Raw genomic sequence first — 20,138 nt, 5'->3', positions numbered from 1 at the left:
GATGAGGGGACATTGGGGGGATAAGGACACATTTGTAATATCTTATTCAATAAAGGGGAAAAAATTAAAAAAAATACTCACTTTGAAAACAAACAAAAAAATCACTTAAGGGAAAAGCACTAAAAAGGAGAATATAATCGTTTCAATATGATAAAAAAAAAAAACTCAGAAGGAAGGTAGGGGAGGGTGGGGGTGAGGGGGAGAGATCAACCAAAGGACTTGTATGCATGCATATAAGCATAAGTGATGGATGTGGACAACAGGGGGTGAGGGTGAGGGTGAGGGCAGGATTGGGGAGATGAGGGGACATTGGGGGGATAAGGACACATTTGTAATATCTTATTCAATAAAGGGGAAAAAATTAAAAAAAATACTCACTTTGAAAACAAACAAAAAAATCACTTAAGGGAAAAGCACTAAAAAGGAGAATATAATCGTTTCAATATGATAAAAAAAAAAAACTCAGAAGGAAGGTAGGGGAGGGTGGGGGTGAGGGGGAGAGATCAACCAAAGGACTTGTATGCATGCATATAAGCATAAGCGATGGATGTGGACAACAGGGGGTGATGGTGAGGGCAGGATTGGGGGGATGAGGGGACATTGGGGGGATAAAGACACATTTGTAATATCTTAATCAATAAAGGGGAAAAAAATTAGCCTGCTATATTTAGTCAAACATTTAACTCACCCCTAATACCTTGGAAGGGCCAGACCAAATGATTTCTCAGGCCTTATATGGCCCACAGCCGGACGTTCCCCAACCCCTGATTTACATGGATAAAACTAGAATTAAAGATAGTGATAAAAGGAAATTCTAGTCTTAACAGGAATTTTAACATTTTTTTACAATGAGAATATATTCAAGAGTGACAAATACTTAAAAAATCTACTTGTTTTGTTTTGTATTGTATTATGAAGTCTTTGCTCTTGTTTGTTAATTCCACTTTTTAGTATGGAAAATTTCTAACATATACAAAGGTGTAGAGAGCATCATGTACTGAATCTCTAATATCCATTACCCAGCTTCAATAATTATAAACCCTTGAACAATCTTGATTCATCTATACTTCAATCTATTCCCTACACATAGATTATTTAAAGCTGATCCCAGACATTTCATGTCTTCAATAAATGTTTTAGTATGTATCTGTAAAAGTTACTGATGACGATATTATCACATCTAAAAACAAATTAACAGTGCTTTCTAAATATCAAATCTCCAAGCAGTATTCAGACTTTCTTCAATCTCACTTTTTTAAATCCACTAAATATTATATTTGTTCCTAAATAAAAAAATAAAAAAAAAAAAAACAAAAAAAACCAGGAGTTCCACGGTATACGTTTTCATTCAATTCTCATCTTGCTACCCATATAATTTTCCTTTATATAGCTTACTGTTGTTTAATTCTAAATATATTCCAATTTCTGTTAAAATTTGTTTTTGAATATTTGATCTATTCCCTACCCCTTTATGTTGTTGTTGCTCAATAATGCAACATATATTTTTCCTTTTTACCTTCTGTCCCCCTTCACCCATATCTCCCCTCACTACCTCTAGCAACCACTAATCTGTTTTCTGTATCTATGAGCTTATCCCCCTCCCCCACATATTAGAGAGATCATATGGTATTTATCTTTCTCTGACTTATTTCACATAGTATAATGTCCCTAAGGTCCACCCATGTTGTTGCAAATGATAAGATTTCATTCTTTTTATGACTAATGTTCCATTGTGTGCATATACCAGTACATATACCGTAATTTATTTATCTATGCATCCATTCATAGACACTTAGGCTGTTTCCATACCTTGGTTGTTATAAATGCTCCAATGAACATAAAAATGCAGATATCTTTCTGAGTTACTGTTTTCATTTTCATTGGATAAATACTCAAAAGTGGAATTACTGGAACATATGGTAATTCTACTTTCCATAGTGGTTCCACCAATATACAGTCCCACCACAATACACAAGAGTTCCCTTTTACAAAGTCTTTACATTTTTCTAGATATAATATTATGTCATCTGTAAATTGTGACAGTTTCTTCCTTTCCAATTTGGATGCTTTTTATTTCTTTTTCTTGCCTACCTGTTCTGGCTCAGACCTCCAGTACTACACTGCATGGAAGTGGTGAGACTGAGTACCCTTGACTTGTATAATGTTAGCTGTGGCTTGTCATTTATGACCTTTATTATATTGAAGTGCATCCCCTCTATACCCACTTTAAGAGTTTTTAGCATAAAATACATGTTGAATTTTGTCAAATGCTTTCCTGCATCTATTAAGATGATCATTTGATTTTTATCTTTCATTTTGTTAATGTGGATGGTGAACCATCTTTACATGTCTGGTATAAAGCCTACTTAATCATGATATATGATCTTTTAATGTATTGTTGAATTCCATTTTGTTAACATTTAGTTGAGGACTGTTGCATCTCTGCTCATCAAGAATATTGGCCTGGCCCAGCCGGCGTGGCTCAGTGGTTGGGCGTCTACCTATGAACCAGGAGGTTACGGTTCGAGTCCCAGTCAAGACACATGCCCGGGTTGCGGGTTCAATCCCCAGTGGGGGGCATGCAGGAGGCAACCGACCAATCATTCCCTCTCATCATTGATGTTTCTCTCTCTTTCTCCCTCTCCCTTCCTCTCTAGAATGAAATCAATAAAAACATATTTTTTTAAAAAAAGAATATTGGCCTGTAATTTTCTCATCTTGCGGCATCCTTGTCTGGTTTTGGTATTAGGGGAATGCTGGCAGCATAAAGTAAGTTTGGAAGAGTTCCCTCCTCTTCTATTATTTGGAAGAGTTTGAGAAAGAATGATGTTAAATCTCGTTTGAATATTTGGTAGAATTCAATAGGGACACTGTCTAGTCCAGTGATGGCAAACCTTTTGAGCTCGGTGTGTCAGCATTTTGAAAAACCCTAACTTAACTCTGGTGCCGTGTCACATATAGAAATTTTTTTATATTTGCAACCATAGTAAAACAAAGATTTATATTTTTGATATTTATTTTATATATTTAAAGGCCATTTAACAAAGAAAAATCAACCAAAAAAATGAGTTCGTGTGTCACTTCTGACACACGTGTCATAGGTTCGCCATCACTGGTCTAGTCCTGAACTTCTGTTTGTTGGAAGGTTTTTGAGATTTTCTATTTCATCATAATTCAGATTTGATGGGTTGTGTATTTCTGGGAATTTATGTTTCTTCTAGGTTGTCCAATTTGTTGGTACATAATTGTTCACAGTAGTTTCTTATGATCCTTTAATGTAATTATTGTTAGATACGTACTTATTGCCATTTTCTTAATTGTTTACCAGCTATTTTTATAGTTCCTCTCTATTCCTTTCTTCTTCGGCAATGTGGGTAAATTAATGTTGCTGATGGCAACACGCTAGCAGAGCCCAAGAGAGAGAGAGATCTCACAGTGGTCAGAAGCACTGGATGTGGTTTGTCCATACTAGGGGTGTCACCTGAGTCTGGAAGGGCTGACAGAACCTACATGCTAAAATTAAACAGGGAGCTGGGGTGGAGGACGGGAGAGGGCTGGAAGAGGTTAATGGGGGGAAAAGGAGGACCTATGTAATACTTTCAATAATAAAGATTAAAAGAAATAAAAATAAATAAAACTAAACTGGGCAACTGTCTGCTAAAATTGAGATTTTAAAAAAATCAAGAGTCTCCTAACATAATATTCCAAATATCCAGGGTACAACTGAAAATCACTGGTCATACCAAACACCAGGAAAAACGTACAAAAGAAAAGACTAACAAATGCCAACAGAGATCATTCAGATGTTGAAATTATCTGACAGAGATTTTAGAGCAGCCATCATAAAGCTGTTTCAGAAAATAATGATAAATTCTCTTGAAATAAATGCAAGAAGGAAAAAAAAGCAGAAAACCCCAGCAAAGAAGCATAAGTGACATTTTTTTTTAAAAGACCAAATTGGGTTCTCAGAAGCTATCTGATGACAGGGGCAGAGATCAGGGCAATGCAGTCACAAACTAATAAACACTAAGCATTTGAGAAGCTCAGAGCAAAGCCTGCAACAGATTCTTTCCTGAGCCTTCGGGAGGGAACCAATCCTCTTGACACCTTGGATCTTGAACCTCAGGTCCCCGGAACCAGGAGAATTTTAAGTGTTATTTATAAAAGAAACAATGCTTTGGCACGAAGCCTAGACATCTGGGTCATCGGCCTCATTACTAAAACCTGAGTTTTTGGACAATTGTGTCTTGGGTGGCCAGAGCAGCCACCTGGATGGGCAGAGGAGTTTTCACCATGGCCAAGATCAAAGGCCAAATTGGTGCCCAGAAAGAGAAAGGACACACCCCATATGCTATGCCTCCAATTCACGACCCTTCCAAGGTCCTAGATACCCTAGTATGTAGTGCTTTACTTCTGTTTGCCTAAAAATTAAAGTGTCGTTTAAAGTGAAAATGAATAAATAAATAGGACCCAAATGAAATTATTGAACTGAAAAAATACAATAAACTAACAAAACTCACAGAAGGGCACAATAATAAAGATTTAAAAAGATAAAATGAGGGAATTTAAGAATCAACAGAATTTGTTCAACATAAATAAAAAGAAAATAAACTGGTGCGGGGGGAGGAGTGAGCTTGAGGGACCTGTGGGACTACTACAAAAGCTCTAAGATTCATATCATCGTAGTGCAGAAAAAGGAGAGAAAGAACATAAATTTCAACAGTATTCTTAAGAGATAATGACTAAAAATTCCCAAATTTAGTAAATGACATATAGCTACAAATTCAAGAAGGTAAGCAAACTTTAAGCGGAATAAACTCAAACAAATCACACCAAGACACATTATACTAGTAATTAAACTGATGAAAACTAAAGACAAAGACTCTCAAAAACATCAAAGAGAAATGACACATTGCCTGTAAAGAAACAATGTGTTTCTTTTCTGAAAACTTGTTAGCCAGAGAAACTGGCACAACATTTTTCAAGTGCTGAAAGAAAAGAAGCATCAACCGTGAATTCTGTATTAAATGAAACTATCCTTAAGAAATCAAGGAGGCGCCCCCCTTCCCATCAAGCACAGGCCATTTTTCATCACTCTGCAGGGACCTGAAAAGCCAAAGAAGTGCGAGAGCTTAAAAACAAAACAAAACAACAACAACAACAAAAACACACAACAACCTTGTGATTCAGTGCAGACTACTGGATACCTAGACAGAGAAGGAATCCATCAAATACCATGAATAACCAAGGTAGCAAGACAGTTCAAAAATAAAACAAAAAATCTCCAGTAAACAAACTTAAGGACATGGTAATATGTGACGGAAATGACATAGAATTCAAGATTGCAGTTCTGAAAACACTCAACAAGATGCAAGAAAATACAGACAGGCAATTTAATGGGCTCAGAAAACAAATCAACAAACAAAAGTACTTTAACAAAGAAATTGAAACTCAAAGTAAGAAGAACATAATGGTGAAAGTTTCAAATAACCAGAAAGATGAAACAAATGAAAATATACCCTCAATATATATAATTAAAAGGTTGTAAGAGCTACAATAATAACCAAATCTACAATAAAAGGGAGATATTTTAACATAGCTCTATCAATAATGAATAAAAACAAAGTAATCATTAAGTATTTATAATGCATTCAAGCAATTAAAAAACTAATATGTAAATATTGCAGCACCAAACAACTATAGAATGCACATTCTTTTTAAGTGCATACTTAACATTTACGAAAATTAAGTATGTGCTGGGTAATAAATAATATATTTTTAAAATTTAAATTATAATCACTCAGTGTATGTTCTCTGATCACAATGGAATTAAGCTAGAAGTCAATGACAAAGAAAACTAGAACAACTTCCCTGGAAATAAAGAAACTTCTAAATGACTCACCAAAGAAGAAATGATGAGAGATATTAGAAAATAATGCTGAACTAAATGATAATGAAAATAATACAAATTAAAATTTGTGGGATGCAGCTAAAAGCCATGTTTAGAGAGATATTTATAAATAACTCCTTTGGGGGGAAAAAAGTCTAAAATTAATTATTTAGTATTAGAAAGTTTAAAAAGGAACAGCAAATGGAACCCAAAGAAAGCAGAAGGAGGAAATAAAGATAAAGAAAATTCTGATACTAAAAAAATATAACAGAATTAACAAAGCCAAAAATTGGTGGGTTTTTTTCCCAAAGAAAGTATTGATAAATCTCCAGGCAAGACTATGCATGAAGTAAATAGAGGCAACACAAGTAACTAATATCTGGAATGAAAAAGAGATTATCACTATATGTCAAAAGACTTTAAAAGATCATAAAAACATATTCTGAACAACTATATATCCATAAATTGGAAGATTTAGATAAAATGGAAAAATTACCAAAAAATATAACTTTCAGATATTGGTAAAGAGAGAAATGGAGAATCAAAGCAGTACTATAGTTATTAAAGAAATTAAATCAGTAATTGAAAACTTCCTACAAAGAAAGACCTGGCTCGGATGTATTCTAAAAAACATTTAAGAAAGAAAGAACACCCACCTTACATAAATTCTTCCAAATAATAGAAAATGAGACAATCCCTCTCAATAAATGTTATGAGGCCAAATAATCTTAATAACAAAAACTTGACAAGGTTACTGAAGAAAGGAAAATTACTGGCCAATTTCACTCAAACCCACATGCTAAACATCCTAAGTAAAGTATTAATAAACTGAATATAGGGATATATAACAATGATAATATATTATAAAGTACTTGTGTTTATTCCAAGAATACAAAGGTGGTATAACATGAAAAACAAGCAATGCATTTGCCAAATTAATGAAGAACAAAAGTTATATGCTCATCTCAATAGAGAAAATGCATTTGATAAAATGCAATATTTATTCATATTAAAAAATAAAACACTCTCCTAGGAAACTAGAAATAGAAAACTTCCTTAACCTGATAAAAGTTATGTATATGAAAACTACAATGAACATCATAGTTAGTCATGAATTATTAAAAGTTAACAAATTATTAAATTATACATGGATGCTCATTTTCACTTTTAGTTAGCATTTTACTGGTGGTGGTAGCAAGTACAATGAGGCAAGGAAAAGAAATAAAAGACATAAGAATTAGAAAGAGTAATAAAAGTGTCATTACTTGCAAATGGTACTATTATATAAATTGAAACAAAAATACATTAGTATTAAAAAGAGTTTAGCAAAGTGCTGAATTTGTACTTACCAAAGGCATTTAGAAAGTGCTCAGCAAGGTGGCTGAATACCAATAAATATACAAAACTCAAATTGTATTTCTGTATCAGCAATAATCATTAAGACCTATTTTCAAAAAGACTATTCATAAGAGCATCAAAAAGTCAATACCTAGAATAAATGTAATAAAAAATACACAAGACCACTCACTGCACAAAAACCTAAACCTCAATATTGAGAGAAATTAGAGAAGGCACAATAAATAAAAGAATATTCTGGATTGATAGAAGACCCAGTGTGGCAAAAATGCCAATTCTTTCCAAAGCAATATATAAATTCAATATATTCTCAATAAAAATCCTTATATTTTTTGGGAGAGAAGAAATTTGAAAAGCCCTTTCTAAAAATTTTAATGAAAAATCAAGGTAAAAGCAGCATGGGGCAAAACTAGCCAAGACTAGAATCAAATCAAGGGGGAAGACTTACTCTACTGAATCTTAAGGTGTTTTTCCATATTAAAACACTGTCACAAGGGCTAATGGAAGAGAATACAGAATCTAGAAACACACTCATACATACATTAATGATATATGACAAAAATGGCACTAAAAACAGTAATGAAAGGACAGTTTTTTCAATAAATACCTCAGGGTCAATTTAATTTACATATGACAAAGTTATAAAAATTGACTCTTGTATTATACAAACTTCAATGCCAGAAATATTATAGCTCCTACTGTTACAAGTAAGAAATATAGTTTTTGGATAATAACTTGGGGGAATACATTCATGAGCCTGGGGTAGGAAAAAATTCTTAAAGAGGACACAAAGGCAGTACCTTAATAGAAAAGATCAACAAATTTAAGTATGTTATAATTTTTTCTGTTCATCAAAAGATAAATTAAGAGAGTGAAAAACCAAACAACACCATGGGAGAAGGTATCTGCAACATATAGACCAACAAATAGCTTATATCTAAAACATATGAAAAACTTGAAAATTATACCCACAGACAAACCACACACATCCCATATTGCTGGGTCATAGACATGAGAGATATTTAATTTTAAAGCTAGAAGGAAACAGCATACACATAATACATATACAGCCAAATACTCTTAAACTTTTACTAAAAATACCTCTCTAATAAGTTTCTCTCTCTCCTATCAAAACTTTTAGTCTTTATAGCCTATATAATGAAAGGCTAATATACAAATCAACCAAACGGTGGAAGGACTGGTCACTATGACACGCACTGACCACCAGGGGGCAGACGCTCAATGCAGAAGCTGCCCCCTGGTAGTCAGTGTGCTCCCACAGGGGGAGTGCCACTCAGCCAGAAGCCAGGATCATGGCTGGTAAGCACAGCAGCGGTGGTGGGAGCCTCTCCCGCCTCTACAGCAGTGCTAAGGATATCCGTCAGTCGGACATCCCCTGAGGGCTCCCGGACTGCGAGAGGTCGCAGGCTGGGCTGAGGGACCCCACCCCCCCCTCGAGTGGACGAATTTCATGCACCAGGCCTCTAGTTATTTAGTTATTAATCAGGTTTTACCTTATTGTAAATCTATTTTAAAAAATTTTGTATGTAAGTGTCCTCTATCATGGAGAGAATTTCCAAAAGTACAGTGGGGCCTTGACTTACGAGTTTAATTCATTCCGTGATGGAGCTCGTAACTCAAATTACTCATATGTCAAATCAACAGTGAACGAGTGAGACATGTGATGCTGGGCTGATGTTGTGGTGTTCACTGTGACGTTCGCTGCGCCAACTAGCGGTGGGGTATCTGAAGCTGGCTCATAACCCGAATTTTAGCTCGCAACTCAAAGCAAAAAATTGGCCGAGAGACGGCTTGTATCTCGAAAAACTCGTTCGTCGGGACACTCGTAAGTCAAGGCCCCACTGTATAGCCAAATATTGTGACAATGGCCTCTTTGCTGAAATCTAGATTTCTCTAGCTATTTCAGGATTCTATATTTTAGAAAAGCATTATTTTTAAAAAATCTGAATTTAGTAGCATTTCTATACGTACCCATATTTTGAGTCTTAAGCAAAAAAAAAGTCAAATACTTAATAGCCTTCTTATTAAAAATAACTTCCATTTGGAATATATTATCTGACTATTATAAATCTGGTGTTCTTAATTAAAATCCTGCTAGTAAAATTTTCACAAATGTGTAGAGAATCAAACCAGTCACATCTCATTCATGAAAAATGTGCACAATGTGTTAGTTCTACACAATCTGCATCAAATTCAAACTGGTAATTATGTATCTTTGTGATTAAAAGCAAGACAATCTTGGGTTCATGGCTCTGTCATTAATTAGCTGTTTACTTGGGTAAATTGCTTTATTCTTTGAATCTCAGAATTTGCCTATAAAACCAGTAAAAATTCCTACCTCCTAGGTTCTTAGAAAGACTAAAAGAGATAATGTAACTACAGCTCCTTACATATTGTTTGGTAAACAGAAACCAATCAGTATAAGAAAAGAACACTGTCCCACTACCCTGGGATTCACTATTGGCAGAAATTCCAAACATATAAGGGCTTATAAAAAAAATGATCAGATGTACCTAGGCTGGTGTGGCTCAGTTGGTTGGAGCTTTGTCCTGTGCCCTGAAGGCTCAGATGGTTGGAGTGCTGTCCTGTGCACTGAAAGGCTGTGGGTTCAATCCCTGGTTAGGGCACATACCCTGCCAGTTGGAGAAGCAACCAATCGATATTTCTCTCTCACATCAGTGTTTCTCTCTCTCTTCCCCCCTCCTTTTCCATAAGTCAATAAAAGCATATCCTCAAGTGAGGATTTTTTAAAAAACGGTCTGATGCTCTTAAGCAACATATTAGTCGATGGTAATATCTGTAGAGTTTACTGCTTTGTCATTAATAGTTACCTGCAAGATTGTCAAGCATGAAGTTCAGTAGCTTTCGGGTTCCATCTGGGTCCTGGTATAAATTGAGAATATCCTGTGATAAAGGATTGCCTAAAATAGAAGACAAAAATACAATCTGTAAGACATGTAACAGTAAGACCAGACAAATGTACACAATAAAAAAAAAATTATTTTGATAGTGAATTTTACTATACTTAATCTAAACATAAATGTAAAGAAATGTGAATTTAAAGAAACACTCTCTTTGTTAAGATATTCAAAAAGAAAAACTTCAAGTTATTTCTTTCCATATTTCACTATTTATATCCCCTATAATTTGTTTGTCAAAATCACATGTATACAAAGACACATAGCATATAAATATTAATCTTAGTAAATTCTGAAATAATACCACAACTTGGAACTTGAAGTAACCCTTATAGGTTCTACCTTTATCTTTAAAGACAATATTTTAACTGAGAAACAAAAAAAGCCTGGTATGAGAAAGAATGAGTGATATGAAAAAGAGGGAGGCCCTAGCTGGTTTGGCTAAGTGGATAGAGCATCAGCCTGCAGATTGAAGGGTCTCGGGTTCGATTCCAGTCAAGGGCACATACCTCGGTTGCAGGCTCTCGGCGTTGGAGGCAACCAATGGATGTGTCTCTCTCACATTGGTGTTTCTCTCTGTCTCTCCTTCTCCCTTCTACTCTCTCTAAAAATCAATAGGAAAAAATATCCTCGGCTAAGGATTAAAAAAAAAAAAGGAGGGTCATCCTAGTTGGAATATTTGTATTACATATGAGAAAAGAAAAGACATTTCATGTGAAAAAAAAAAAACTATTACCAAGATGAGTTAGTAAACTGTGAGAGGAAAGTAATTTTTTTATGATACTGATCAGGGATATCTGAGTACTAGGAGTACAGGTTTATCAAATACCAAAAAACAAGCTATTGTTAACAGTCTCTATATTCTCTTAAGAAATACTAGTAAAGGAGATATTTGTTAAGATAAACATGCAAGAGCAGCCTTGTAAACAGATTTGAAAAAACAAAAAACATAGAAATTCCAGAAATGAAGGTTTACCTATTAAACAAACAAAATCTTCAATGCAACACCCACCCAGCAATTTGGCTAAAATTAAAAAATATTAACCACCAAAGTGTTAGAAAGAAATGTGGAGTACTTGGAACTCTCATAAATTGCTGGTGGAAGTGTAAAATTACTCTACAAAAGCCTTGGTTTCCAAAATCCTTAAAAGTAGGAAAAGGAACTGTTCTGGGATGACAAAAATGCTGTATCTTGAGCTAGACCAGTGATGGCGAACCTTTTGAGCTCGGCGTGTCAGCATTTTGAAAAACCCTAACTTAACTCTGGTGCCGTGTCACATATAGAAATTTTTTTATATTTGCAACCATAGTAAAACAAAGATTTATATTTTTGATATTTATTTTATATATTTAAAGGCCATTTAACAAAGAAAAATCAACCAAAAAAATGAGTTCGCGTGTCACCTCTGACACGCGTGTCATAGGTTCGCCATCACTGAGCTAGGCAGTGGTTTGATGCAGGCTCAATCTCCAGTAGGGGGCATGCAGGAGGCAGCCAATCAATGATTCTCTCTCATCATTGATGTTTCTATCTCTCTCTCCTTTTCCCTTCCTCTCTGAAATCAATAAAAAAAATATATATATTTTTTAAAGACTGAAGAAAAGTTTTGCCTTTTCTTGCAGGGGAAGGGGGAATGTAATGTCTCTTTAACAGTCCTACCCACAAAGAAAATAATTTACCAGAATATGATAAATTAGGATTTTACCAAAACTTAACCAACCTGGGGTAAGAGAAATACCCTATACTCCAGGTCCCTGTATCCTAATGTGGGTGAGGGTAAAACCAGCTCAGGCTCGCTAAAAGACAGACCTAATCATAAATCTACAGGACTCTGTCTCAAGTAACTGCAAACCTTGGACCCTATTTAAAGAGTCTCTGGGAAAACCCAAAGACAACAGAGAATAAAAGCAAGGACACTAGAGAAAATTTTTGATTCTAATATACAACTACTACAATAAATAGTAAGCACAGCCTAACTCCTAGCCAGAAAGAGAGTTTAAAGAGAGAAGTTAAAAGAGGCAATATTTGGGGGTAGGGGGGCTACAAACTTTCAAAAGCTTGTTAAAAAAAAAAAAAGAATCAACAGATACATGAAGCACAATGTATACAAAGAAGTTTATGAAAGGATTTCATTTTTCATCTTACTATAAACTAGAGAATGCCCATAGCAAGCAGAAGACTTTCACATCAGATAGGGCAGTGGTCGGCAAACTGCGGCCCCTTGAGTGTGGCTCTTCCACAAAATACTACGTGCGGGCGCGCCCGTACAGTGCAATTGAAACTTCGTGGCCACACTCAAGGGGCCAAAGAGCCGCATGTGGCTTGCAAGCCGCAGTTTGCCGACCACTGAGATAGGGGAAAAGGACCAATTACTTCAAAAGAAGAACACATGAGAATGGCAACAAAATTCATTAGCAACAATGGAAGCTAGAATATAGAGAATATCTCCAAAGGTTGCATGACATTATTCGATACTTCAGCATTCCTCTACTAACACTGTCAACCAACTTGATCTGGATACAGCTGTGATTAGCTAATCCTATATAATAAAAGGCTAATATGCAAATAGACCGAACAGCAGAACAACGCAACAACCGGATGCTATGACGTGTGCTTACCACCAGGGGGCATGTGCAGAATATGGTGAGCGTTGGCCACGGTAGGATGGTGGAGCAGGTGAGTGGGAGCACCAGGCCAAGGCTGGGCGCCGGTCACTGTCATCGGGGCAAGCCTCTGATGGTTACTGAAAATTCTTTGCTCCCGCATGCCACAGTCCCGCCCGGTGCTCGCACCTGCTGCTGGCACCAGCCCCGCTTGCACCCACTGCTGGCGCCAGCCACACTCGCACCTGCTGCCAGTGCCCGGCTCTGGGCGCCAGCCACACTCGCACCTGCTGCCAGTGCCCGGCTCTGGTCCCAATTTACCTGGTGCCATCAGCAGGTGTGAGTGGCAGCTGCCGGCCCTGATCGCCCCTGAGGGCTTCTCCACCTTCCCTTGCTCCTGAGGGGTGATCGGGGCAGCAGCCACCACTAGTACCCACTGACAGCACCAGCTGTCACACCTGCTGCTGGTGCCGACCCCAATCGCTCCGTGCCGTTAGCGGGAGCAAGTGGGGTGTCACCATCAGTGCATGGGAGCTGTGGCAGCGGGAGCAGGACTGCCAGCAGACAGGGGACTGGGGGCTGTGGTGGAAGGGGCCAGGCGGGGGCATAGAGAATGGGCCAAGACCCGCCTCTGTGCCTACTGCAGCCTCGTGGCCCACAGTTCCTTTCAAGGTGCACGAATTCGTGCACTGGGCCCCTAGTTATTAATAACAGAAAAGGAGCAAAGGGAAGGCCAGACATTATAGACATGCTTCCTGCAAAACACTGGGGGAAGTGGACTGGACAAAGGGAAGATGCCCAGTAAAGTTGGAGTGACAGGGAAGATACTTGCCTATCAATCACATCTGGGAACAGAGGTAGTTGGCCAGAATGGGCACGGCCACTGCAAGGCATGAAGATTTGGGATTATGGGAAGATATTAATTCCATGAACAAAGAAACTCACCCTCTTGTGCCTTTGGCACATTGTGCTTGACTTCTGGCTTGTGGGGCTCTTTCACTCTGCTCCTTAGCATTTGCCCACATGCGATGAACTAATGACTACAGCTAGCCTGATGCTGAACTGGACACAGCGCCAACATGGAAAGGAAACTATGGATACTGGCTTTGCTTCTAAGCCTTACTGAAAACCCAGCTATACTTTTTCTATAACTGGACAAAGGAAAATGGGACTTTCGAAGGAAACACAGGGATTTAATTCCACACAAATAAAAATCACTCATTCTCCCATCCAAGTCTGAGAAAATTCTTTTTCTCGGGATATTGTAAAAACTCTACCCGCCAGGAGTACCCAGTGGGGAAGAAGACCCCCCACTTCGTCCAATATCTACTCATAAACAGAAAAATACACATTCTTTTCAGCTGCACATGAACATTCGCCTGAGAGACCATATTTTGAGTCATAAACAAGCTACTAGTATAATATTTAAAAGAAATAAAATAATACAAAGCATACTATTTGGTCATAACAAAATAATACTAGTAAAAATTATCAGAATCAACTATTTTGGAACTCTGGAAATTAACCAAATAATAATCCAGAAAGCATTTACTCAGGAGAAAAGACACAATATAGATAAGAGCAGCAATTTGTGGAGTTTTAACTTCTCTTGGTCCCTTCGTTGCCAAGGCAGCCTGAAAAACCACAAGAGCAACCAAAACTGAATTGGAGCCTTTCAAAGCCTCATTCCCCCAAACCAACCATTATCTGACCTAAGTGGTGGTTCCCTGACTCTTGCCTAGTGCTAAAAAAAGACTTCTACCTGGAGGGGAGAGAAAGGTTTTGGGAGCATGTTTGAGAAACCATTACTAGAAAATGTTTTAACTTTGTGGCTGCCTGAGGTCATGGAAACAACTGAAGCAAACAATAAGCTACCCAAAACAATTAAAAGGAGAAGTTTGGGAATAAGATGTCAATAGGAGTCTTGCAAAGCACTGACATATCCCGGGAAGCCTAGAAGGCCATATGTTTATGGTGCACTAGGCACATACTTAGAAACAACTAAAAATAGCCTAAGCTCTCACCTCTGTCTGACCTTCTAGCTATGCAAAAGTATAAAGTGAAGGCTAAGGCAGAGTTATAAACTTACTGGCTGAGTACTGACAGCGTGTCCCAACACACATAGGGCCATTAGGCCAAGACAGAACAGATTTATTGGTTTCAGGCATTCAAGGAAATCTCTGATCACCAAAAACTGAATAAAGACTTCAATGGTGATACACGATAAAAAATATGGACTTCAAAGTATTAGTTATAAGATCACTAAAGTGACAAACAACAAAGTAGCAACAACAAACAACCCTGGGAAGGAAAGAGATTCTGATTTCAGAGTTGCCATATTACTTAAAATGTCCAGTTCTTAACAAAAAAATTAGAAAGCATGGAAAGAAGCAAGAGAGTATGTCCCATTCACAGAAGAAAAGAGCAATCAATGTAAATTGTCCCCAAGGAAAATAAAAACCCTAGCAAGGACTTACTAAAAAAGACTTTTAAAATCCACTATTTTAATGTGTTCAAAGAACTACAGAAAATTATGACTAAAAATTTAAAAGTATGAAATGTCTCACCAAATTGAGAATATTAAAAATAGAAATTAAAGCAAAATAAAATTTATGATGTTAAAAAGTACAATAGAAGGGCTCAAGAACAGTACTAGGTTAAAAAAAAAAAGATCTATGAACTTTAAGATGGGTCAGTTGATGTTATACAGTCTGAGGAACAGAAAGAAAAAAGAATGAAGAAAAATGAACAGAGCTCAGAGATCTATCAGACAATATCAAATGTACCAATATAAACATAATGGGAGTCCCAGAGAGGAAGAAAGAAAAGTACAGAAAAAACATTTTTGAATAAATAGTGATCAAAAGCATCCCAAATTTGATGAAAACATTATACACATCCAAAAAGCTGAGCAAACTCCAAGCAAGTTAAAGTGAAAGAGATCCACTCCTAGACAAACTGTAATAAAACTGTGGGACATCACAGACAAAAAGACCCTTCAAAGCAATGGGAAAGTAGTGACTCAGGTACAGATCCTTAATAAGATTAATAGCAGATTTCTCATCAAAACCATAGAGGCCAAAAGACAATAGAATGACATATTAAAAGTGCTGAAAGAAGAATAAAAACTGTCCATCAAGAATTGCATGTATAGTAAAAATAGCCTTCAAAAATAAAAAAGAAATTAAGACATTTTCAGATAAACAAAAATTGAGTGACTAGCAGACCAGCCCTACAAGAAATACTACAGGGATTCCTTCAGGCTGAAATAAAAGGACACTGAACAGTAACTTGAATCAATACGAAAAAATAAAAGAGAACTAGTAAAATAACTACATAGGTGCATATAAATGTAATTTTTGCTTTTAATTCTTTTTGTTCCTATCCTATATAATAAAGAGGGAATATGTAAATTGACCATCATTCCATCACAAAGATGGCGGCGGCCACAGTGGAGGTGGGGGTTTCCGTAACACAAGATGGCGGCGCCCACAGCGGAGGTGGGGTTTCCGTAACACAGGATGGCTGCACCCACAGTGGAGGCCGAGTTCCTGTAATGAGCCTTAACCCTTAACAAGCAATCAGCAGGGACCTGAGGCTGCGTGCGCGCGTCCTCCCCCCCCATGGGGCTTGACAGGAAACCTCAGGTCGCACCCCCACCCTGGCACCAGGCCAGGGGACCTGAGGCTACACCCCCCGCCCCAGCCCGGCGCCAGGCCAGGGGACCTGAGGCTGTGCCCCCCGCCCGGTGGGGCTTGACAAGAGTGGGACCGGCCGGGTCTGGATCTAGCCCAATGGGGGTGGGGCCGGCCGGGTCTGGGTCTTGCATGATTTCGAGGCGCTTGTGGGTGGATGGGGACTTGACTCTGGGTCCCATGGTGCGCCCCAGACTCTGACAGGAGGTCATATACATTTTACTAATTTCTTCCATCTCTGACACTTCTATTATAGAGAAAGGGCAAATAGCAATATTAAAATATTTCCTCTAATTAATCGCCTTTTAATGTGCACGCATTTCATGCACCGGGCTACTAGTCTCATATAAGAGACAACTGCATACAGCAATAATTATAAATTTATAATTACGGGCACAAAATGTATAAATGAAAATATTTATGAAATAACAGCATAAATGAGAGTGAATGGAGCTTTAGATACAAAGTTTTTTTAAAATTTAATGTAATCCAAATTAGATTACTATAAATTAATATGTTGACTGTAATCTTCAGGGTAACCACTAAGAAAACAACTCAAAATAACAGAACAAAAGAAACAAGGGAAGTAAATCAGTACACTGGAAAATATCCATTTAACAAGAAGGCACTAACTGAGGAACAAAAAGGACATAAGGCACATAGAAAATAAATAGCAAAATGACAGACATAAATTCTACCTTATCAGCAAATACATTAAAAGTGAATTAAACGCTGATTAAAAACAGATTAGCAGAATGAATAATAAAACATAAAATTTATGACATACTATACATTCAAAGGCACAAATAGGTAGAAAGTAAAAGAACAGAAAAAGGTATATAAACAGTAAAGGCACAAATAGGTAGAAAGTAAAAGAACAAGCTGAAGTGGCTATTCTAGAAGAAAGGGATAACCTCAATGTCCTGTATCAGTGAAAATAAATTAAATTAGTAGTTAAAAACATTTTAACAAAGAAAATTCATGCCCATATAGTTTTATTGGAAAATTCAACTGATCATTTTAAAACACAATAATAATACAAACATTATGCAAATTATTCCAGAAAATGAAAGTATTAATAACACTTTCCAACCCATTTTATGAGTTCAAGCAGTATCCTGAAATCAAGCCAGACAAAGACATTGTAAGAAAAACATTACAGAAAAATGTCTCATGATCATAAATGTAAAAATCCTCAAGAAAATATTAGCAAATCAAATCCAACAATATATTAAACAGAGAATACGTAATGACCAAGTAGTATTTAAAATGGGAATAGAAGGTTGGTTTAATATTTGAAAATCTATCAATGTAATTCAGCATATAAACAGACTGAAAAAGAAAAGTCATCTCAACACTTAAAAAGTATTTGACTAAATTTAACTTGCATAAATAATAAAAATTCTCAGCAAATGTGAAGTAGAAATTTATTTAACCTGAAAAAGCATATACCAAAAAAAACGGCAGATGATATCATTAATGGTGAAAGATTGAGTGCTTTCCTTCTAAAATAAAGCATAAGGCAAGTATGTGCACTGTCATCACTTCTACTTAATATTGCCCTAGCCAATGAGGTAAGGCAAGAAATGAAAAGAATGCATATCAGAATAAAAAGTAATGAAATGAACTCCATTCAGACTAAAACTTAAGCTCCTAGAAGTAATAAACTTTATAATGTTGCTAGAGACAGGGTCAATATATTTAAAAACCAATGGCATTTTAATTCTATACAATATCAATTGGAAATTTAAAAACCTGTATCACTTACAATAGCATCAAAAATATCAAGTAAGTTAGCCTACCCAGTTTGGCTCATTGGTCCGGTCAAGGGCATATGCCGGGGTTTCAGGATTGATCCCCAGTAGGGGGGATGTGCAGGAGGCAACAGACCAATGATTCTCTCTCATCACTGATGTTTCTATCTCCCTCTCCCTTCCTCTCTGAAATCAATAAAATGATATTACAATATATATATATCAATTAAGTATAATTTGCAAGATCTACATGCTGAAAACTACAAAACATTAAAGAAATAAAGAAGACCTGCATAAATGGAGCAATATACTGTACTCACATATTGGAAGATGCAATATTAAGTCTCAAAATTAAGATACTGAATCTCCCCAAAATAATTTACATATTCAACACAATCCCAATAAAAATTCCAGCAGGATATTTTGCAGAAATCATATGCTGATTTAAGAAAAATCAAAACGTATTGCTGTCTGGCCAGTGTGGCTCACTGGTTGAGTATTGACCTATGAACCAGGAGGTCAAGGTTCGATTCCCCATCAGGGTGCAAGCCCTGGTCAATCCCAGGAGGGGGCATGCAGGAGGCAGCTGAGCAATGATTACTTGTGTGTGTGTGTGTGTGTGTGTGTGTGTATATATATGTGTGTATATATATATATATATAAACTTATTTGTGTGTTCAAATGTTTATAGTGCCTTTATTTCTAATCACTCATAACTGGAAACAACTCAAATGTCCTTCAACTTGTAAACAGATAAATATTTGTGGGGCATCCACACAATAAAACACTATTCAGCAATATAAATTAACTACCGATATATGTAACAACATGGATAAACTGCCAATGCATTATGCTAAAGGAAAGAATCCAGACTCAAAAGACTATATACTGTATGACATTCTGGAAAAGTAGCTGCCAAGAGCTGATTAGGGAAATGACTTCAAAGAACATAAATGAATTTTGAGGGGTGATAGAACAGTTCTATTTCTCAACTGTGGTGGTAGTTATAAAACTGCATATGTCTGTCAATTTCATCAAAGGGGTGAATTTAACTATATATAAATTATAGCTCAGTGAAATGGTTGCTAAAATTTTATTATTTTCAAAAATATATTCAATGTAAAATTTCAAAAATCATCCCTTAAGAGTCTAGAAATAAAATGTATAATTTCCAAACCAAGGGAAGAAAGTATATAAATTGAGAAACAAGAGAAAAAACCCACCCTATTTTTAGAAAGGCAAAAAAGGAGAAAAAAAATCACAAAGAGTAGAATCAAAAAGTAGGACAGTAACAACACAAAAATATAAATAATTACAATATAGGTAAGGCAACTGGTCTGAGCCCACATATTAAAAACAAAATAAAGTCAGACTGGGTTAAAAACAAAGTCCAGCTACATGCTATTTGTAAGAGGTACACCTAAGCATAAGTATACAGAAAGGTAGAAGGTAAACAGATGAGAAAAGATATATTAGACAAACATTAACAAAAATTTGCATAGCTATAATATTTACATAGATTACAAGATGAAAAGCCTAATAAGGGGAAAAGAGGTTCATTACCTAATATCAGTTTTAATTCATCAGAAGGTACAGCAATATATACAACTAGAAGCCCAGGGCACGAAATCACGCAGCCCTGCACGCCCCCCTCCTCCCCTGAGCCACTGCCACTCGAATTTGTTTTGCTGTGTGGGCACCTCCGGGGGGCCTCGCAAGCTCATTTGTGCCTGGCTGGTCCCCATGCTTCTCTCCCCAGTGTTGAGTGTCTGAGCCATTGGCTGTTCCAAACCATTTGGCTCTTTCCCTTAAGTAACAGCTTTTACCTTCTGCCTCAATTCCTCTCCCAGCTTGTGCACTTCCCCCACACGCTGCCTCCCTCCCGCTGTAGGCCGCATGC

At 36.7% G+C, this 20,138-nt stretch overlaps 1 protein-coding gene across 2 annotated transcripts in view; it reads right to left on the bottom strand.

Annotated features, from left to right (window-relative positions):
- The window catches only part of CNOT6L (CCR4-NOT transcription complex, subunit 6-like), a 121,337-nt gene that overhangs the window by 44,898 nt on the left and 56,301 nt on the right, over positions 1 to 20,138 (bottom strand). For both annotated transcript variants that reach the window (XM_005857433.2, XM_014544779.1), the window contains exon 5: positions 10,099 to 10,188. In XM_005857433.2, coding sequence (XP_005857495.1) covers positions 10,099 to 10,188 — 90 coding nt within the window. The remainder of the gene's footprint in view (positions 1 to 10,098; positions 10,189 to 20,138) is intronic.

Source organism: Myotis brandtii, unplaced genomic scaffold, assembly GCF_000412655.1.
Source record: "Myotis brandtii unplaced genomic scaffold, ASM41265v1 scaffold111, whole genome shotgun sequence".
NCBI lineage: Eukaryota > Metazoa > Chordata > Mammalia > Chiroptera > Vespertilionidae > Myotis > Myotis brandtii.
This window is presented reverse-complemented; position numbering and strand designations above follow the sequence as displayed.